The 21,778-nt window shown below is 36.6% G+C and overlaps 1 protein-coding gene across 28 annotated transcripts in view; it reads right to left on the bottom strand.

Moving 5' to 3' along the window:
• LOC123540568 (zinc finger and SCAN domain-containing protein 12-like) overlaps window positions 1–19,213 on the bottom strand; it is a 125,530-nt gene extending 106,317 nt beyond the window's left edge. For all 28 annotated transcript variants that reach the window (XM_045325683.2, XM_045325694.2, XM_045325681.2 and 25 more), the window contains exons 1-4: window positions 19,054–19,213; window positions 7,041–7,229; window positions 5,633–5,789; window positions 698–1,639 (exon numbers count right to left, since the gene is read on the bottom strand). In XM_045325683.2, coding sequence (XP_045181618.2) covers window positions 698–1,639; window positions 5,633–5,789; window positions 7,041–7,130 — 1,189 coding nt within the window. In that variant the 5' untranslated portion in view covers window positions 7,131–7,229; window positions 19,054–19,213. The remainder of the gene's footprint in view (window positions 1–697; window positions 1,640–5,632; window positions 5,790–7,040; window positions 7,230–19,053) is intronic.
• Between the last annotated feature and the right edge of the window lie 2,565 nt (window positions 19,214–21,778).

The raw sequence follows: 21,778 nt of genomic DNA, 5'->3' as shown, positions 1-21,778 counted from the left end.
ATAAAGTCTTTGTGACATATTAAAATTTAGATAGAATATGAGGCAGAAGAACTTTAGAGAGGAAGAAATTAATACTAGCACCACCATTTAAAGTATTCTGTTGTGTTCTGTCCAACCACCCTCCACAATGCCAAATCTGACAAAACTGAAACTATTCTTTCATTCATATTTCTTCTACACATTAACTCAAATAACATCTGAACTTTATATTTATAAGTCATCTTTTTGTTTCCTCCATGTGAATATATAAACTAACGTGGTACTGGGACAGACTGAACCATGTAGGCATGCGAGAAAATCCTTAATGCTTAAGTTACAGAGAATCATTTAAAATAGTGTTGCTACAACAATTAAAAAAAATCTGCAATCTGATTCAGTACTGAACAGGCATAAATAAAGCTAGGACTTTTCTACAAAGCTTTAATACCCTTTATGTTCCTATGATAAAGTCTGTTATTTCTATGAAGTACAATGACAAAGATGCAAGATCAAAGCATTCCATATATATGCATGAAATACTTTTAAAAAGTCTCGAAACTTTGCATTAAACTTTGTTGGTAAGGCATGCTAATTTTATAACTTCTGTCACAAATTCAGATTTAAAAAGAAAATCATCATTTTCTTACATAGTTCTACTGTCAGCTGTAGCAAGTGGAGGATGGTAGAATATCAATGTAAAAAGAAAACAGACACTTACTGTAGCCCTGCTGACCGGCCATATCTGCTGAACTCCCAGTAGCACCTTGCATAACATTTTGAACATTTGCCATCCATTCTTGAGAGCTCATTGGCTCTTGTACAGTACTTTGACCTAACTCCACACCCGTTATTTCTAAATCCATTTCTGAATAACCACCAGCTTCAAGTTTAACACTAACATTTGGATCTAAACCTTCAGTAGTACCAAGTTCACTTGTTGAGTCTTGTGAGGTTGAAGGTTGCTGAATGTTTGAGTCAGATGATGCTGATATTATATTTGATAGGTCTGAATCTAAACTAAGACCCCCAGTTGGGGCACTGTCACTTAATTTGAGATCTGATGCTTCGTTTGGAATGGTGGATGTTGATGATTCTGATTTTGCATCTTCGTTATCCGACGCTGATGGTCCTTGTGTTTGAGAGGGTGTGGAGGGTTTGACAGATGGCGATGAAGGTTGACTAGATTCTGAAATATTTGTATTTAAATCAGTGGGAGTTTGAACAGTAGGTGTTTGAACAGTCGTATTTTCACTTGCACTTTGATCTGTTTTATCATCTTCGTCTTCAGGTTCTATTTTTATCACTTGCCCATCAAGTTTATTATTTCGTACCGGTACTCCCACAGGACTGGGTCCTGGCCCCTGTCCAGGTGGGCGTCCCTGTTGCTCAAAGTTTAATGGTGCTCTCACTGGCCGTGTCATTGGATATGGTTGATGTCTATTACTAGGAGAGCGCATACGGGCTCCTGGTGAGGCTCTGCTGAGTGAAACAGGATGAAGTCCCTGCTGTGGGGAATGGTACCGAGGAGAACGATGGGCCATAAAGCCCCCTCCCATACCATCATACCTGGGTGGGGTAACTGCCTGCATACTGCGGGCCAGTGCTTCCTCCCTTTCCTGGGCCTCCCGTCTTTCTTTCTCTTGCTTCTTTTTATGATGTCCTGAAATTTCAAAGTATATATCAGGCAAACTTCTCAAAGCCTTTTCACCCACTAAACAATAACGTTATTTTCAATGTTTTGCAGGAATAGAGGCAGGGCCCATACAAAGAGAACAAGAGCTGTCCGTAAGACAGCCAAGCTCGACTATTCGAAATATTGTCCCAGAGGCAGGAAAATATATATTACCTAACAAGAGCTGTCTCCGTAGGATGACACATGCCCCCGATGGCATTTTGAATGAATAGTTATGGCCGATGTTAGAGTTTAGGACCTTTGACCTACGGAGCTGGGTCTTGCGCGCGACACATCGTCTTACTGTGTCACACATTCATGCATAGTTATCTTAAAATCCATGCATGAATGACAAAGATATGGACCGGACGTGCCCATCAATGCACTATCATGAAAAATGATCTTTAACGTCTAAGTGTGACCTTGACCTTTGAGCTACGGACCTGGGTCTTGCGCACTGCACGTCGTCTTACTGTGGTACACATTCATGCCAAGTTATTTGAAAATCCATCCATCAATGACAAAGATATGGACCGGACACGCCCATCAATGCACTATCCTTTAACGTCTAAGTGTGACCTTGACCTTTGAGCTACGGACCTGGGTCTTGCGCACTGCACGTCGTCTTACTGTGGTACACATTCATGCCAAGTTTTTTGAAAATCCATCCATCGATGACAAAGATATGGACCGGACACGCCCATCAATGCACTATCCTTTAACGTCTAAGTGTGACCTTGACCTTTGAGCTACGGACCGGGGTCTTGCGCACTGCACGTCGTCTTACTGTGGTACACATTCATGCCAAGTTATTTGAAAATCCATCCATCGATGACAAAGATATGGACCGGACACGCCCATCAATGCACTATCCTTTAACGTCTAAGTGTGACCTTGACCTTTGAGCTACGGACCTGGGTCTTGCGCACTGCACGTCGTCTTACTGTGGTACACATTCATGCCAAGTTATTTGAAAATCCATCCATCGATGACAAAGATATGGACCGGACACCAAAATTGCGGACAGACCGACAGATGGTTCAAAAACTATATGCCTCCCTTCGGGGGCATAAAAAGGTGAAATACCAAAAGAGTTTTAAGTTCAAAAGGGGGAATCATTTGACCAAAATGCATATCAGTTATGGGACTTGCTGCTATCAACTAGTTTTGTAACCCCTTAGGCACATACATGTGAAGTTTCAATTCAATATCTGCATTAGTTTTGGAGATAGAAACTCGCATGTAAAACTTTAACCAAAATTTTCAAAGTCCAAAAGGGGGCATAATTTGCCCAAAATACATGCCAGAGTTATGGAACTTGATCCAGTGAGGTTAGTAGTTGATCTAGAAAAAGAAAAAATAAGTTTCAAATCTATATGCCTTTTAGTAATAGCTGTATGTACTTGCACGCAAAACTTTAACCAGAATTTGCTAAGTCCAAAAGGGGGCATAATTTGGCCAAAATGAAGGTCAGAGTTATGGGACTTGCTGCTATCAACTAGTTTTATAACCCCGAAGACACATGTGATGTTTCAAATAAATATCTGCATTAGTTTTGGAGATAATAACTTGCATGTAAAACTTTAACCAAAATTTTCTAAGTCTAAAAGGGGGCATAATTTGCTCAAAAAACATGTCAGAGTTATGGAACTTGACCCGGTGAGGTTGGTAATTGATCTATAAAAAGAAAAAATAAGTTTCAAATCTATATGCCTTTTAGAAATAGCTGTATGTACTTGCACGCAAAATTTTAACCAGAATTTTCTAAGTCCAAAAGGGGGCATAATTTGGCTAAAATGAAAGTCAGAGTTATGGGACTTGCTGCTATCAACTAGTTTTATCACCCCGAAGACACATGTGAAGTTTCAAATCAATATCTGCATTAGTTTTGGAGATAGTAACTTGCATGTAAAACTTTAACCAAAATTTTTTAAGTCCAAAAGGGGGCATAATTTGCTCAAAATACATGTCAGAGTTATGGGACTTGACCCAGAGAGGTTGGTAATTGACCTAGAAAAAGAAAAAAATAAGTTTCAAAGCTATATGCCTTTAATTGATGGCTGTATGTACTTGCATGCAAAAACTTAACCAAGGTGTGACGCCGACGCCAGGGTGAGTAGAATAGCTAGACTATTCTTCGAATAGTCGAGCTAAAAATTATGCTGAAATGTCTGAACTAGGGGAAAGCTCACCAAAGTAAAAGTTCATTGTAGTGTAACTGTGATAAAAACACTGTCTTGTGTTTGAAATGGTACCACTATAAACATAATTATACATGATGAATTTTAACTGAGCAACTGTCCAAAAACAATGTAAATATACCTGTAGGGGAACAAAAATTTGTAACAGAGTTACCAACGTCCCCTGCCTAGGGACATTTTTCACAAAACATACTGCATGCCAATATAACATATTCTTAGTAACAGGGCAACATACTAACAATGTACATAAGTCATAACTATATAATTATCATAATATAATTCAAGAAGAAATTATGAAGTTTGAAAATATCTGGAAATCTGTAATTGGTGAATGCTTTCAAATGCTAATATCTGTATTTTGAAGATTTAATTTTATTTTATTTTTAAATTGGTGAGGAAAAATAAATATTATGAAATATTTTATCATATTAACGGGATGTAACTAATAAACAAATGAAATGCATGACACTTATACGGTACTGAAAAAACTTGTTTTAAATCATATACCAGAAAAAGTTTATTCTACTGTTTATGCAGAGCTGCACAACATATCAACCTAATGTGTTGCAACCACAGTAATGCTATATTTACCTAAATATACCCCATTAACTTATAACTTGTGCCTGGGTTTGCATTCTACAAGCTACAATTGTTAACAGCTGTTTATATCTATCAATATCATTTCATTTTTAAAATAATGGGAAAACTGATCAAAGTTCTATCTCCAAAGGTGGCCTTGACCTTGGAGCTAGGGGTCTGGGTGCATGACACGAACTCATTATAAGGACCATTTGTGCCATGTCATTTTAAAATCCCTTGATGAATGAGTTATTGACAACAGACCATGTTAACATTTAACCTCTAAGTGTGACCTTGACCTTAGAGCTAGGGATCTGGGTCTTGCGCGTGACACATCGTCTGATTACGGAGAACATCTGTGCCAAGTTTGATGAATGGCAGAGTTATGGACCAGACACAAAACGGACCCTGTTAAACTTTGACCTTTAAGTGTGACCTTGACCTTGGAGCCAGGGGTCTGGGTCTTGCGCATGACACGTTGTCTAATTATGGGAAACATTTGTTACGTAATTTCAAAATCCTTTGATGAATGGCAGAGTTACGGACAGGACATGAAACAGACCCTGTTAACCTATGACCTCTAAGTGTGACCTTGATCTTGGAGCTAGGGGTCTGGGTCTTGTGCACGACACAATGGAAGAGTTCCATTTGCATTCATTCTTAATTAGTCAGTATTTTCATGACATGGTGTAAAGATCTTGACCAGGCATTTAATCACTGATGGTGATAAAAGGTATTTTAGTTTAGTAAAAGTTAAAACGGAGTAGAATTAGTTTATACCCCAAAAATTTTCACCCTACCCCATTTGTTGGCATAGTGGGGTACACTTTACCCCAATATTTCCATATAATTGCGATCACTGCATTCTTTAAAGAGTGATCACAAGTGCATGGAATGACAGTCTGATGGCCTTACCAACATGATGACTCCAGCATACTGAGCATAGCCCTCCAAAACTTCATTTAAGGAGGTACAAAAACTACTGTAAAATCATTTAATTTCATGGGCATGAAATTTCGAGGTTTTGGTCAAAATGGCAATTTCGTGGGGATTTGAATTTGTGGATTTCAACTTTTGAACATAAAATGAATTGGAATTTTACTTGCTGGGATTCAATTTTGTGGATTGACTTAACCACGAAATTCACGAAAATTAGTCCCCAATGAAAATTAATGATTTCACAGTATCTAATCAAACTTACTTTTGAGACAGAAGCCTAGAAACTGTGATTTGATATCTTCATGATCCTCCAAGAACACCTTGCCCGAGTCCGAGCCTAGATGACACAGCGTACCATCAGCTACACTGGCTGTTAACATCACAGACTCTTCCTCTGTGGTACTTGCCAACTGTTCTACCTTATGAAGAAAATGATATGCTTTTAGTCCATGCTTTATATTAATGTTCAAAGTAATGTGGTTCATGAATGTAAAACTAAAAGATTATATTGTTCCGAGATAAAGATTTCACTTGCCTCTATGCCTCTAATTGTTAAATGTTTACTTGTTTCTCATAAGGTAGTGGACCTGTGATAATAATCATTTGCATTTCAAGACAGATCTAGAAATGCATGTGCTTGTAAACACCAAAGACTGCCTAGGTAGGAGATTTTGACTTCAGATTTTGAGACAGGTATAGATGTTAAACCAACGTGACTTTTCAGTATCATAACCACTTGATTCGGGTAACATTTTTGTTTATAATTTCCTCATTACTCGACCGATTTTAATAAAATATAAAGCATCGAAGTTTCCTTGCCATAAAGCATCTGCCTAAAGTTCTTGTTGCTTTTCTCAAACACTTAATCCAAATGTTTTTTCACTGGCCAAAATGTGTAATGTACACAGTGCAATTTGGGCTAAGTGTTAGTGTTTTGAAGACAAAATTAAATTTGGCAGAGGTTTTGTACAAAGGAATGCACTCCTTTTTCTGTCTTTGATACTTTTTTTTTTAATCTATCAAGTAACAAGGAAATTACAAAAATGTTACATAAATCTAGAGATTTTCCCCTTGTGTATGATAATGGAAAGTCACATGGGTTCAATAGCCATCCTGGATGTGACTTGGCCACCCTGGAAATCTATGACTTTTTTTGTGCTTGTAACCACCAAAATTTGTCTGGTAGGATACAGAGAATATGATTGTGATCACACAAAAATTTAGCTAGTATCATTATGCGTTCACTACCCTAAATAAATGCAACATGACAAGATGCCAGAGACGTCTGTGGAAAAGCTAATATTTTCAATTTTCTAACGACAATAGGAACAAAAAATCCAATTCTAATATGCTTGCCTCTGTTAAAACACTCTTACGATAGAATGACATCACATTAACATGTGGTAACGTCAAAGTTTTTGTTGATACAAATAAAGAGCGCTTCTATATTCATCTACTGTTTTAGATTAAAGGCATATTAGAATCGGAATAATTTATAGCAAAATCGTGTTTTAATACTATTTATACACTCAGGCGGCTGCGCCCTCGTGGTATTATTACACCCGACGTATAACCACCCATCGTGCATAAACAGTGATAAAACACTCTTGCTATAAATCATATCTTAAGTAAGTTTCTAATTTATCTAATACAAAATGAAAGCTACTCACTAACTGCTGAATCTGGCTCTTTAGAACAGCCTTCAGGATGACCTTATATCCTGGGATTTCTTTGATCACATCCATATCTGGAGTTGCCATGGTTACTCTTAATTTCTTTTCTCTCTCAAATATTTCTATAAAATAACTTGCTGACAATGTTTTCTTTTTTCGCTAGTTTTTAATCACTAACTCCTGTATCTGAAATAAAATCATTGACTATAATTCTGTGAATATTATGCCAATTTCGATAGAATACTACACATACATACTGTCATTACTCATTACCAGGTCTAGGAAAGTGGTATATTTACAGATTATCTGTAAATTTACTTTACCATGCCCTTGCATAAATTATCTGCGTTTACCGTGTCTTAAAAAGGGTACTCGCCACATACCCGATCCGCCATATTGGAATGATATAAGGCCGTAATAAATAAATTAATTCCTAGATTATCATCCAAATTTTGGTTAAAATGGGGGGGGGGGGGGAGAATTTTATTTTTTATTTTTAGAACAACTATAAGCAGGGTTCCATATGACACGGATTTGGGATTTTGACTCTTGAAATAAGCAAAAGTGTACATACAGACTCCTAGGATTTCAGCTGAAGGGTCCTTTTCATCAACATGAGATTTATTTCATGTTTAAACTCACAAAATGAAGCCTTATATTTTAAAAACGACAGGTATTTATACATAAATCGAACCCCAGAGAACAAGTCAAGACAAATGGCAAAAACAGATTAAAGAAAAAACAAACTTGTAGACTTTCATTTTTACTCTCATATTACATTTATCAACAATTCAACATTCTATTTAGGTGATGGATCGACCTGCGTCATTGATGAACCCACTTAGTTTTCTCGAAAATAAAACTAGTAAAATTATTTTAAAATCTGGATATCCAAAATTGTCATTCCGGATACTATTACACTTTTGTAAACATTGCCCATATCTCCAATTTAAAGGATGTGTTTGACAAATTATGATGATGCAGACAGTTTAACAGCATTTAACAGTAACTGATATTAATATTTACCTTGACATCTTCTCTTACTAAAATTATTTAAGAGAAATGTTTATCAAAATCGGCACCACGGTAATTTACTTTCGATTTCAAAAACTTATAGAAAAAGGTAGGGCCAATGTATTTTCTGATCTAAATTTGGTTGTAATTGATTTTTATTGATAAAAATTAAATACCTGTTTCAGTTGTGACACATTCATCAACACCTGGCTTTGTTATATCATGCAATAAACAACAATCAACAGGGGTAAATATAGGTGTGAAAATATCCGAAAACTGTTGTTTACAGATTCGTTATTAGCGAGGATTAATTAATGTAAAGGAGTGAACCTTCTTTTTTTTTCGTTGTTTGATTTTTTTAAATCGGGAGATTCGGACTGGGGTGATCGGGTTTTATATCCAGAATCGGGAGAAACCCGACGGGATTGGGAGAGGTTGGATGACTGAAAATATTGTTATATTTGTTTATTTTTTCCTTTTTAATTAAATATTTTGAATAAATAGAAAACAACAGTTTCAATATTTCGGAATGGTATCATTCAAAATGACATGAACTTCTCAATTCAAAACGATAACAAAAGGTGTCAGGGTTTTCCCGGACGCAGGTTTTCTGCGTCCCTGACGCGCTTTTACTGCTTTGAACTCGCGTTTTTTAGTGCCTCTGCGTCCAACTGGACCCGCAAAATCGGTCACAAAACTCCTTTGCACTGAAGCCTCCTTTGCGCAGATACCCATGTAAAATGCGCAGTTTTTTACCACCGGGACCATCACTGAATCGTGGGTGCTCATTATACACAGGTATAGACATTTTCCAACTTCTAACAAGTTTTGTTATCGATGTTCGCCATTTTGGTAAAGGGAAACTACTCTCCGCGCTAATTGTCACCGCTAAAATCTAAGATTGCCGTTACGTTCCGTAAAAGATCGAATGGTTTATTTTTTTATTTAAACAACATTAATTTCATATAAATTTAAAGTATTTTGATGAAAAAATATTAATAAATCACAGAAATTATGATACTAATTAAGGATCGAGTATTATCTTTAACCGAGATAAAACTGTGAACAACATAATTGACACGAGGTGACACGTTAGTTGCCGGTAATTACTGGCTATTTGATCATAACAAAAAGACTATCACACCTTTTGTAATCAGTCTGAATTGAGAAGCTCATGCCATTTTGAAAGATACCATTCCGAAATATTGAATCAACTGCTATCTAAATTAAAAAGATACAATTAAGTTCATTCGGTTTTAGGGTAAATTTTCATAGTAATAATGTCCATTTTCAAGATCAATAATTTGTGGACCCCCAAAAATTATTAGGGACTTTTAAATTAGCAGCCATGAGAGTCCATGGACTCCCAAATAAAAAAACCAGAGGGAAAACCCTGAGGTGTGATAGTCTTTTTGTTATGATCAAATAACCAGTAATTATCGTTAATTAGCTTGTCACCTCGTGTCAATTTTTTTGTTCACAGTTTCTCGGTTAAAATAATCTCCATTTTTTTTATAAGTATCCTAATATTTGTTTCATCAAAATACTTTAAAATTTATATGAAATTAATTTTGTTTGAGAGAAAAATAAAGTTTAAACTACTCGATCTTTTATGGGAACGTAAAGGCAATCATAGATTTTAGCGTAGACAGTAAGCGCGGAGAGTAATTTCCCTTTTATCAAAATGGCGAAAATCGGAAATAAAATTTGTTTTGGTTTGAAGTTGGAAAGTCGTCTATACCTGTGTGTTGGGGCTGGTCTAAGGGGTAAAAAAACGCATTATCTATGGTATTTTGCGACAGCATTAAAACAAATATACGGGACCCTATCGTGGTTCGTACATTTTGGGTTCTTTTTTTTTTTTGACAGAGAAATAAAAAAAGGTCGGGCGGCATAAAAAAGAGGGGGCGGGTGGGGATGATAATCTAGGAATTAATTGATTATGGCCTAAACTAAGTAATACAAATATATGCGTGAAAACTACTTTGCTGTTTTTAAATGTTATTTGCTTTAAACATGTACTATGTTTAAATTATTTTATTTAAATGTAAAATTGTATTGCTTTGTATATGCGTCATTTTTTATGTTTAAGGATGTACAAAATACATGTAATTTAACTGCCATCAAATCTTCCTGCGGATATTCTTTGATCACTTTAAATACTGGTTTGTAACACTTCGGCATTTCACATGCACACGTTTTTTTAATGGATTAAAGTTTGCAAGTGATTAGCAAATTGAAACAAGAGGGTCATGATGACCCTGGATCGCTCACCTGAGTAATATGAGCTACATGTTTCAAATGTCAAAATGATGATAAAATATTAAGAAAGTCAGTAGGTCACATTCATGATCAATGAAGTTCAGTTTTACAATTTGTGTGCAAAACTGTGTATGTCATCAAAATTTCAAGGCTGTATCTTAAAAAACAAGAGGACCATGATGGTCCTGATTCGCTCACCTTCTCCACATGACCCAATTTTCATGAAGATCCATTGAAAAATATGGCTTCTAGAGGTCACAAGGTTTTTCTATTATTTGACCTACTGACCTAATTTTTGAAGGCACATGACCCAGTTTTGAACTTGACCTAGATATTATCAAGGTGAACATTCTCACCAATTTTCATGAAGATCTCATGAAGAGTATGGCCTCTAGAGAGGTCACAAGGTTTTTCTATTTTTAGACCTACTGACCTAGTTTTTGACCGCAGTCGACCCAGTTTCGAACTTGACCTAGATATCATCAAGATGAATATTCAGACCAACTTTCATACAGATCCCATGAAAAATATGGCCTCTAGAGAGGTCACAAGGTTTTTTTATTATTTGACCTACTGACCTAGTTTTTGATTACACGTGACCCAGTTTCGAACTTGACCTAGATATCATCAAGGTGAACATTCTGACCATTTTTTATGAAGATCCATTGAAAACTATGGCCTCTAGAGAGGTCACAAGGTTTTTCTATTTTAAGACCTACTGACCTAGTTTTTGACTGCAGTTGACCCAGTTTCGAATTTGACCTAGATATCATCAAGATGAACATTCAGACCAACTTTCATACAGATCCCATTAAAAATATGGCCTCTAGAGAGGTCACAAGGTTTTTCTATTATCTGACCTACTGACCTAGTTTTTGACGGCACGTGACCCAGTTTCGAACCTGAGGTAGATATCATCAAGTTAAACATTCTGACCAATTTTCATGAAGATCCATTGAAAAGTACGGCCTCTAGAGAGGTCACAAGGTTTTTCTATTTTTAGACCTACTGACCTTGTTTTTGACCGCAGTTGACCCAGTTTCGAACTTGACCTAGATATCATCAAGATCAGGGCTCCGGAAATTTTGATAACTCAATCGGTCCGACATCGGCGCTACCCCACCCACCGCATTCCCAATATCACATATTTTGTAAAACATGATAGGGTAAAGAAATAAGCATGTCATGCATTAAAACTGAGTTACCAGTCACCGCGCGTTACCATACAATGAAGACAGTTACTCAGTGTTATGTGTGATTGTTACTTTGTTTAAATTTCGATGTTTTTCCGAGATATACGAGGCATTGACACCGTGTGCGTAACTAGTCTAAAAACCAACGCACGTGACTTCGATACCGTATACACGGCAGATACTTTGTGATGTTTCCTCATTTTTTGACGGAATTCTATAAAATACAATGCGTCAAAGTGAGTTACACGACACATATTCTCTCCTAAACAGCCTCAGTATTTAAAGAATACTCTGCCGCGGACCGAATGTGTACGTTATTTGAACGCTGAGATCGAATTTCCCGCATGTATAGTACCAAAACGTCTCGCGGGTTGGCCACGGATATTTCATTTCACTTACGTTGTACTTCAATAAGCAACTACATTTTATAAATTTATATGTTCTCTTCTGATGTAAACAAAATTTCATTTTGAACATTTTTTAAAAGACCGATTTGATAAACAGTGCCACTCCGGTTTTCTTTATCATTCGTGGTTGCCCGTCCATTTTTTTCTTTTTTGTACAGTCGGGTTGCAAAGACGATTTTCTGCATTTGTTTCAACTGCAGCCCCAACAAATGAATCAGGTAATTTTTTCAAATCAAGTAATTATAAAAATTATTTTTATCAGTTTTCCGTGTGATGTCTCATTAAATCAAAGACCTATAATGTACAATTATAGCTCTTTGATTAAATGCAGCGACCATTTGTTTGTTACCGTGATCAAACATAGCGTTTTGAAATAAACCATCCGTCGGATCCTAAATAAAAGAAGTGGATCCCCGTCGAAATGATTTGCATCCAGTCAGATACGTTAGAAAACCAGTCAAAAATGTTTAATACACCGCAGTCGGCTGTCTGCAAACATTAAAGGATGTGCCGCGTGAGCACTGATTGCGTCACGCGCTAATTACGGACCGATTATCAAAGTGACAATCAGACCGATTGACACGTTTATTGATTATCTGAAGGTGCGACCAACAATTTCCTACTTGGCAGGTGATCGTGTATTGAGATATCAGACCGAAATTTATACTTTTCTCCATTTTTACGGGACCGTTTTTTTTTCGTTTTTTCACTTCAGGAATCGGTCTGAAAAGTCAAAAATCGGTCCAAAACCAACAAACCGGCAAATTTCCGAAGCCCTGATCAAGATGAACATTCAAACTAACTTTCATACAGATCCCATGAAAAATATGGCTTCTAGATAGGTCACAAGGTTTTTCTATTACTTGACCTACTGACCTAGTTTTTGACGGCACGTGACCCAGTTTCAAACTTGACCCAGATATCATCAAGGTGAACATTCTGACCAATTTTCATGAACATTCATTGAAAAGTATAGCCTCTAGAGAGGTCACAAGGTTTTTCTATTTTAAGACCTACTGACCTAGTTCTTGACCCCACGTGACCCAGTTTCGAACTTGACCTAGATATCATCAAGATGAACATTCAGACCAACTTTCATACAGATCCCATGAAAAATATGGCCTCTAGAGAGGTCACAAGGTTTTTCTATTATTTGACCTACTGACCTAGTTTTTGATGGCACATGACCCAGTTTCAAACTTGACCTAGATATCATCAAGGTGAACGTTCTGACCAATTTTTATGAAGATCCATTGAAAAATACGGCCTCTAGAGAGGTCACAAGGTTTTTCTATTTTTAGACCTACTGACCTAGTTTTTGATGGCAGGTGACCCACTTTCGAACTTGACCTAGATATCATCAAGGTGAACGTTCTGACCAATTTTCATGAAGATCTTTGAAATATATGGCCTCTAGAGAGGTCACAAGGTTTTTCTATTTTTAGACCTACTGACCTAGTTTTTGACAGCACTTGACCCAGTTTCGAACTTGACCTAGATATTATCAAGGTGAACATTCTGACCAATTTTCATGAAGATCTTTGAAATATATGGCCTCCAGAGAGGTCACAAGGTTTTTCTATTTTTAGACCTACTGACCTAGTTTTTGACGGCATGTGACCCAGTTTCGAACTTGACCTAGATATCATCAAGGTGAACGTTCTGACCAACTTTAATAAAGATTCCATGAAAAATGTGACTTCTAGAGTGGTCACAAGCAAAAGTTTACGGACGCACGGACGGACGACGGACGCCGCGCGATCACAAAAGCTCATTTTGTCACTTTGTGACAGGTGAGCTAACAAGAAAGTAGATCAGTAGGTCAAAGTCACAGTCAAGTGTCATATTACTTGGGGTCATCAGGTAATTATAATTAAACAGTCTTGGAAATAGGAGAGATCGTGTTTGCATACAAATTCTATTTTTAGAACTGATAAGACAGTGATCGGGTGGGCAGAAGCCGACCGTCCATGTTTTTTGTAAACAGTGATGTTTTCTAACGGTCTAAACTTTCTTAAAACACAAATTACATAAATAATTTTTTGATCAATGGAAAGGTTATAAAACAAGCAATTTATTGATTACTTTTAATTGTTATTTCGAAATAAAATGGATTAATTATGAACGCTTAACTTACACTGTTTTTCTAAAGGTTGTGAAAATCACTACGCCGCTTTTAAAATTATATGTCATTTAAAACGTTTATTCATTGAAAAAAAGATATTTGGATACAAAAATATGAAGATTGTTAGTATTTCAAATCTTTTTGAATTTTGAAAATCCATAAATTAGCAAAAAAGTTATTAAAAATTAAAAATTCTAATTCAATACGCAAACGGTGTTAAAATCATTTGTTTTGCCAACCACCAGATAAACAGATGTTAACGCGTGACGTCACGGCGATCTCTCCTATAGGATCAGATGATTTTTTAAGTATTTTCCTATATAACTCAGATAATAACTAAGTGACCCCAGGGCGGGGCCTCTTTTAACCCCAGGGGCATAATTTGAACAATTTTGGTAGAGGACTACTACTACTAGACAATGCACCATACCAAATATCAAAAGCCTAGGTCATATGGTTTCAGACAAGAGGATTTTTAAAGCTTTTTCCTATATAAGTCTATATAAAACTTGGGACCCCGAGGGCAGGGCCTCTTTCCACCCAAGGGGTACAATTTGAATAATTTTGGTTGAGGACCATAAGACAATGCTACAAACCAAATATCAAAGGTCTAAGTGTTGTGGTTTCAGACAAGAAGATTTTTAAACTTTTTTTCCTATATAAGTCTATGTAAAACTTGGGACCCCCGGGGCGGGGCCATATTTGACCCTAGGGGGATAATTTGAACAATCTTGGTAGAGGACCACTAGATGATGCTACATACCAAATATCAAAGCCCTAGGCCATGTGGTTTTGTACAAGAAGATTTTCAAAGTTTTCCCTATAATAAGTCTATATAAACCATGTGACCCCCGGGGCGGGGCCATATTTGAACGTAGGGGGATAATTTGAATCATTTTTGTAGAGGACCACTAGATGATGCTACACACCAGATATCAAAGCCCTAGGCCCTGTGGTTTTGGACAAGAAGATTTTTAAAGTTTTTCCTTTCAGTTGCCATGGCAACCAGAGTTCTGCACGGAATTCAATTCTTTGAAAAATTTTGAAAGGGGGCCACCAAGGATCATTCCTGTGAAGTTTGGTGTAATTCTGCCCTGTGGTTTTCAAGAAGATTTTTTTAGAAATTGTTGACGCACGACTGACGACGGACATCAAGTGGTCACAATAGCTTACCTTGTCACTTCATGACAGGTGAGCTAAAAAAAAACATGTGATCAATGCTAATTAACAGAAATTACTTAATTTGTTTTAATTGTTTCTTTTATTGTAATGTACCTTTTAAGTTTAAATTTCAAGTTTATTTCGGCTTACTACAATTTCCAGGTTAATTTGTACTAGCTTATATTATTATTATCATTCCAATATGGTGGAGACACAGTAAATGCAGACAAATGCAAGAGCATGCCTTGCTGATATGGTAAAATTAATTAAGATAATAACATGAAAAAGAAACAAAGTAGTGTTATTTCTACAGCAATGCAGCAGGGCGCCCTGCCATGCCCTTTTTTATTGCCGCCACGTTGCCCTTAAAATGTGCCCTCCTGCCTTTGATCTTCTGCTAAATCCCGCCAATTTCCCTGTTGACATGCCTCGCCGATTTTTTTATTTGCAAATTACGTCATGGCGAGTGCACACAGGTAATGAGAATCAACGAAGTGTCAAAACTAATTGATAAAGAGTATGGATCCTGTGTAATGTCAAAAAGGCGTTCGTAAGCGGCCAGCTGATTACTGAGCACGTGAAAAGTGCCCTAGATTTCTTTGTGCAAAATTTAAATTAATCTGTAGTTTAGTATAATAATAAGTATATATCAATGCAGTTTGATTCTACTGTAATTTCAACTAGAAAATGCACAAATTTTAATGAATATTGAAAGTAAAAGTAAGTTTAGAATGTCCGTTCACGAGTCCTATTACACCCGATGTCGTCTGCAATTTTTCCATAATTCCTTCAAAAAAGCTGACTGTCAGGGTATTTTTTATGATGAGAAACATCAAAATTTGAGGAACTATCTCTGGTTAACCCTAGTGGGTCAAGTAAACTGAGTAAAAACTACTTTCAGATAACATTCTGAAAGTGTACCAGTATCCGGATAGTATATTCTGGACATGCGTTTTATAGACTGTAATAGCACTTTTCTGTTAATGAAATATTGATGAAAGACCTGATTAATACAATATGACTTTTGATAACTATTAGTTTACAATGTGACCTGAAACAGGCCTTTTTACTATGTTGTTTACAACATGATCTTGGTTTTAAGATTAAACTTATTAAGGCCCTCCACTATTTCATATTCATATGAATAAGTTGACATTCTTGGTGACATTTTTTAAGATCAATTTCGCTTGAATGGTTTAACCTAAAATAAAGTAAGTAAAAAGCCTTTGTAAACTATCTTACTGGTTTTGGGAAGATACTGTTTACCACTTTATTCTGTGACATTTATTTTAAGTGTTCAATAAAGACAAATGGAATACATATTAACTATAGACATCTAGAAATGCAAGTTCTACTGCTATGGTAACTTTCACATTTAAAAGAACACCCTGCCACTTTCGGATAGCACCCTGCCCTTTCTGAGCTCTAGAAATTACACTACAAAGTGAATTTTGACAGCTTTATACATAGAAATAAAATTCCGGCTCCCTAGCCTATGCACAGTACTTTGGCTAGAGAACTGATACCGGATGAATAAGTCCGCTGTCTAGGGAACCGATTCCGGTTCTCTAGCTAGTGCCTAACGAGAAAAGGGCATACTGTTCTAACTTCTATATCTTTTAACCCTTTTTTTAACTTTGCACCATTCAGTGTCCGACAAATTTATTATCTTACTGGTAGCCCATTGGGCTATCAGAATTTTTTTCTGGTAGCCCAGCATTTTTTTGTAGTTGCCGAAAAATTTAAACCCCGAAAGTATAAACTTGCTCTATCCGAACCGGACTTACTGATATGTGAGAATCAAAGGGGTCTGAAACAATGTTTGGTTGAAAATTTAAAAACATCAAAATAAACCTGTGTGTTTGTTTCCAGTTCCGCAGACACATTCTTGTCATATTAGTCTAGGTTTTTTGGAAACGGGCCCCTGGTCAAATTTGGAATGTTTTCACATGGTGAATTGTCAAAATTAATCATATTAGTTTAAAACTTTTATTTTCAAGTTTTATGGTAAGCATTCAGATGCATTAAAATATCTTAAGTATCCCCTTGAAATTTAGAGATTTTTTTCTTCCAAGTTGCTGGTTCTAGAAAGACCTTGCAAAAAATAACTACTACTTTGTCATGTTCAAACTTTTGTTTACACTCAGTAAGTTTCCAAGCCAATAACAACTGCATTTTCCAAACAGTAGAGTGTGTGTGCATTCGAGGGGAAAAATCGGGTTGCGAAAATATGTGACATTTGATTTTAATGGTGTAAAACCTATCGGTCAACATGTTTTCATTGCTTTATTCAGTAAATGGTAATGTATTTGAGTTTTGAGCTGTTTTTACGTACAATTCTCTGGCAGAATCATGTATTTCATTTTTGCCGAGGTGCAGACGGTCATGTCGCTAAAAATAGAAACAAGTTGGTTTTTCCAGTATTTTTTGGATTAAGTTGGGATTGAATTGTTTGCTTCAAATTGGAGAAATTGGATAGGGAATTTTTATTAGACAGGTGGGAAGAACTCTGGCTTTACATATTTGATATGCGTAGGCAGAGACTGTTTCTGCAGCTAGATAATGGGCGTGATTAATCCAGTTTGAACCAGTTACAACCAGATAATCATTACACATGGTCAGTAGTTGTTTATTGCAAGCTATAATCGAGGAAACGACCAGATGTTGATTTTGCAAAAAATTTACAATGACCGGGCTACTAAAGCTTTAAATTTGTGGTTGCCCGGCAGGCTTACCAGGGCTCCAGATAATTTTTTTGGCCAATGAGTATTTACTCAACATATTTTTTGTGAATGAGTAAAATGGTAAAATCTGAAATTGATTAGAAGTAATTTTACTCTTGAAAATTTATAAATGTGAAAAAAAAAACAGAAATCAGTTTTATAACATTTATTGGGTGTAACACCCATGCATTTGTTTGCAGTTTAGTTTCAATTCATCATTTAAGTTTTTGCTTCTTTTTTTCCCTTGGCTTGCTTTGGCTTCACACTCGCTACCCAATTAAATAGAATATTTAATATACCTTTAGCTATGTTTTGGGGATCAGTTTTGTTGGTTTAAAGAATGCGTAGAGTGTTCACTTAACATTCTTAGAAAAAGACATTTTTGTTTATTCCGCACCGGAAGTTGATATTTTAAATCGACACCGCTTTAAAATACACTACCGTACCATCAATATTTTGTTTATTCCGCACCGGAAGTTGATATTTTAAATCGACACCGCTTTAAAATACACTACCGTACCATCAATATTAATTCCCAACTACTTGATATACGCTGACATCAAGTGTAAAAAATAGTTTAACCTAGGTTTATAGAGTACCATTCAATGCGTGTGTACGTTCAATTAGGAGAATTAATGCCGACTGTGCTGTTACATAAAGCATCCAGACGATTCAGATTTTGTTTACGCCAATAAAAAGTCATTGCGTGCGTTTCTGTTATTTCATATAGATCTACGTTTTTATACGCTTAAAAATTATCAGACATGCGTATATGCATTATTTCAAAACGTAATTTACGCTAATACACATCTTATCTGGAGCCCTGCTTACGTCGGGATTTATTTGGTAGCCTGACGAAAATTTCTGGTAGCCCGCGGGCTCCGGGCAATGAATTTGTCAGACACTGACCATTGTAAACTAACATACTGTTTTTCCAAGACTCTTGACACCCAATCATAATCGTAAACGATTGCTCGTGAGTAACATGTAGATGCAGATGTAGTGATAATCTTTTAGACAAAGGCACTTTGCGACTTCATTGATTATCTCCCTTGCAAAACCAAGTATAAAAATATCGATTTAGAAATAGGTAATTTTTATAACATGCATAGTGCAAATACTTACGTTACTTGATGAAACATGTGAAATAAAGTTTCTTTCTTCCTGATTCAAATAAATTCAACATATATTTTATAACACTTGCTCTAATTTTTAATTTCTATGTCTTTGTCTCTCGCCGCCGCCGCCATAATTAACCGGAAGCTGGTTCTATTTTGGCTGTGTTATATGAATTAACGAATTACAAGTCATCACGTGCGAGGGTTAACCTACGCTAATAAGATCAATTCACATGTTCTCCTTTTTGCCTGATTTTTGTTTAATATATGTATGTTTCTTTTTAGAGAAGTATTTAGCCCTTTGGTGAAGATTAGAGCAATTCTTATAGGTCTAACATGTACTTGGTCAACCATCCAGAATATCCCCAAAAACAGTTCTATCTGTTGCCTTGGTGATTTTAACATGCCTGGTGTTGACTGGACATCAGAATCCATCTCTGAAAACTGTAGGTACCGTAACTTGTATACCTCCTTTCTTGAAAATATAGTTAATTTCAATTTCCAGCAAATGGTCACAATCCCTACTAGAGGAAATAATATATTGGATCTTTTCCTCACAAACATGCCCTCTCAAGTCCATAACACCACTATTTTACTCCCCCCCCCCCCCCCCCCCCCCCCCAGGTTCTTCAGATCACGACATTGTCTTTCACGAGATAAAGTTTAATAGAGGCCGCCCTATACAACAGGTCAGAAAAATGAAATGCTACAAGAAAGCAAACTGGAATGGCCTCAAACAAGACCTTGAAATGTTTAGGCAAATAAGGAAACGAGACCGTCTGTTTTCCAAAATACAAAGGTCAAATTCCCACTCCCACTCTGAAAAACTGGTCAAAGAATATAAATGCTTAAAGGTAAAAATACAAAAAGATATTAGGAATAGCTATTGGCAGTATTTAGACTCCATAATCTTCACTGCCGACTCCAAACCAGGTCAAAACAAAAAGTTTTACTCATTTGTCAAATCGAATAGGACAGAAAATAGTGGTGTTGCTCCTCTTAAAAGTGAAGGTCAAACATTTATCGATCCGACAGCAAAAGCAAACATACTAAATCGGCAATCTGAGTCAGTTTTCTCACGGCCTCAGCACCTAAGCCTCGCCCAGTCATGCAAACAACTGCTTTCCCCTGTAAATAAACCAGTCATGCCCAAGGTCAACATATCCCAGGAAGGTGTAGAAAAGCTCCTTAAAAGCCTGGATCCAAGTAAAGCCTCTGGCCCAGATGAACTGCCACCTAGGTTATTGAAGGAACTGTACTTAGAAATAGCCCCTGTCCTTACCTACATATTCCAAATCTCCCTCAATACTGGTATTGTCCCCAATGACTGGAAGCATGCAGTCATTGCCCCTGCATATAAAAAAGGTCCTAAGTGTAAACCCTCTAATTATCGCCCCATATCCCTCACTTGTATTGCCTCAAAGTTAATGGAACACATTCTTGTTTCCAATATCATGTCCTTCTATGACCAGTTTAACATTCTCAGTCCCTACCAACATGGTTTCAGGTCAAAACACAGCTGTGAAACCCAGCTAATAAGTTTTTCCCAAGAAGTCAGTGACAGCTTAGAACAAGGCCAACAAACAGATATCATAGTCATGGACTTCAGCAAAGCTTTTGATAAGGTAGATCATCACAAACTAGTCCACAAGTTACAAAGACTAGGTGTCAATCCACAGGTCACTTTTTGGGTCAAGTCCTTCCTTCAGGGTCGCACTCAGCAGGTTGTCGTCGAAGGTCACAATTCAGACAATCTCTCCGTCCTCTCTGGTGTCCCACAAGTCTCGGTCCTCGGACCTTGCCTCTTCCTCTCGTACATAAATGATCTGCCTGAAAGTTTTAAAGGCAAGATGAGGCTGTTCGCATATGATACAATAGTCTATGTTACGGTCAAATCAAACAGTGATGCCCAAGCCCTACAGCAAGACCTTTTCAGTCTCGAAACCTGGGAGTCTGATTGGTCCATGGAATTCAATCCAGATAAGTGCGAAGTCCTAAGAATCAGTCGCAAAAGAAACCCTGTAATATTCCCTTATAAGCTGCATGACATCGAGTTAAAATCGAGTGATTTTGCCAAATATTTAGGCGTAACCATTAGTAAAGACCTATCATGGACCAATCATATTAATAATGTAACATCAAAAGCAAAAAATTCCCTAAGATTCCTCAAACGTAATTCCAAAATCCAAATAAAAGAGTCAAAGTGGTTGCATATAAAACCTATGTTAGACCCCAGTTAGAGTACTGTTCCACCATATGGCATCCATGGCAAAAATACCTAACCCATAAAATTGAGCAAGTTCAAAGATCTGCAGCAAGATATGTCTATAATGACTACAATTACACCAGTAGTGTCTCCAAAATGATAAATGAAATAAACTGGCAAACCTTAGAACAACGCCGTAAGACGCATACGTCTGTGGAACAGTCTCCATTTGTCTTTGCAAGCTAGTCCCAACTTAGAAGTATTTGTTGGGCAGCTACCACTCTTCTATCAGTTCTAATTCAACTTCCTGCTTTTACTTTTTAACCTGACCTTTAAAATAGTTTTTTTACTTTATCTTCGAGATGCACATAATCTCTGTATTCTTATATTTTTAACAGCTATCCCTGACAAGCGCCTGCTAGTTAAAATCGATAACGATTGTTAAGCAGTATAACATAAACATAGACATAGACGTATATTCAATGCATATGCCCATGTTCATGATGTTGTGATAATATGTGTGATA

Source organism: Mercenaria mercenaria, chromosome 16 (assembly GCF_021730395.1).
Source record: "Mercenaria mercenaria strain notata chromosome 16, MADL_Memer_1, whole genome shotgun sequence".
Lineage (NCBI taxonomy): Eukaryota > Metazoa > Mollusca > Bivalvia > Venerida > Veneridae > Mercenaria > Mercenaria mercenaria.
The sequence above is the reverse complement of the archived record's forward strand: the minus strand, read 5'-3'. Positions and strand labels throughout refer to the sequence as shown.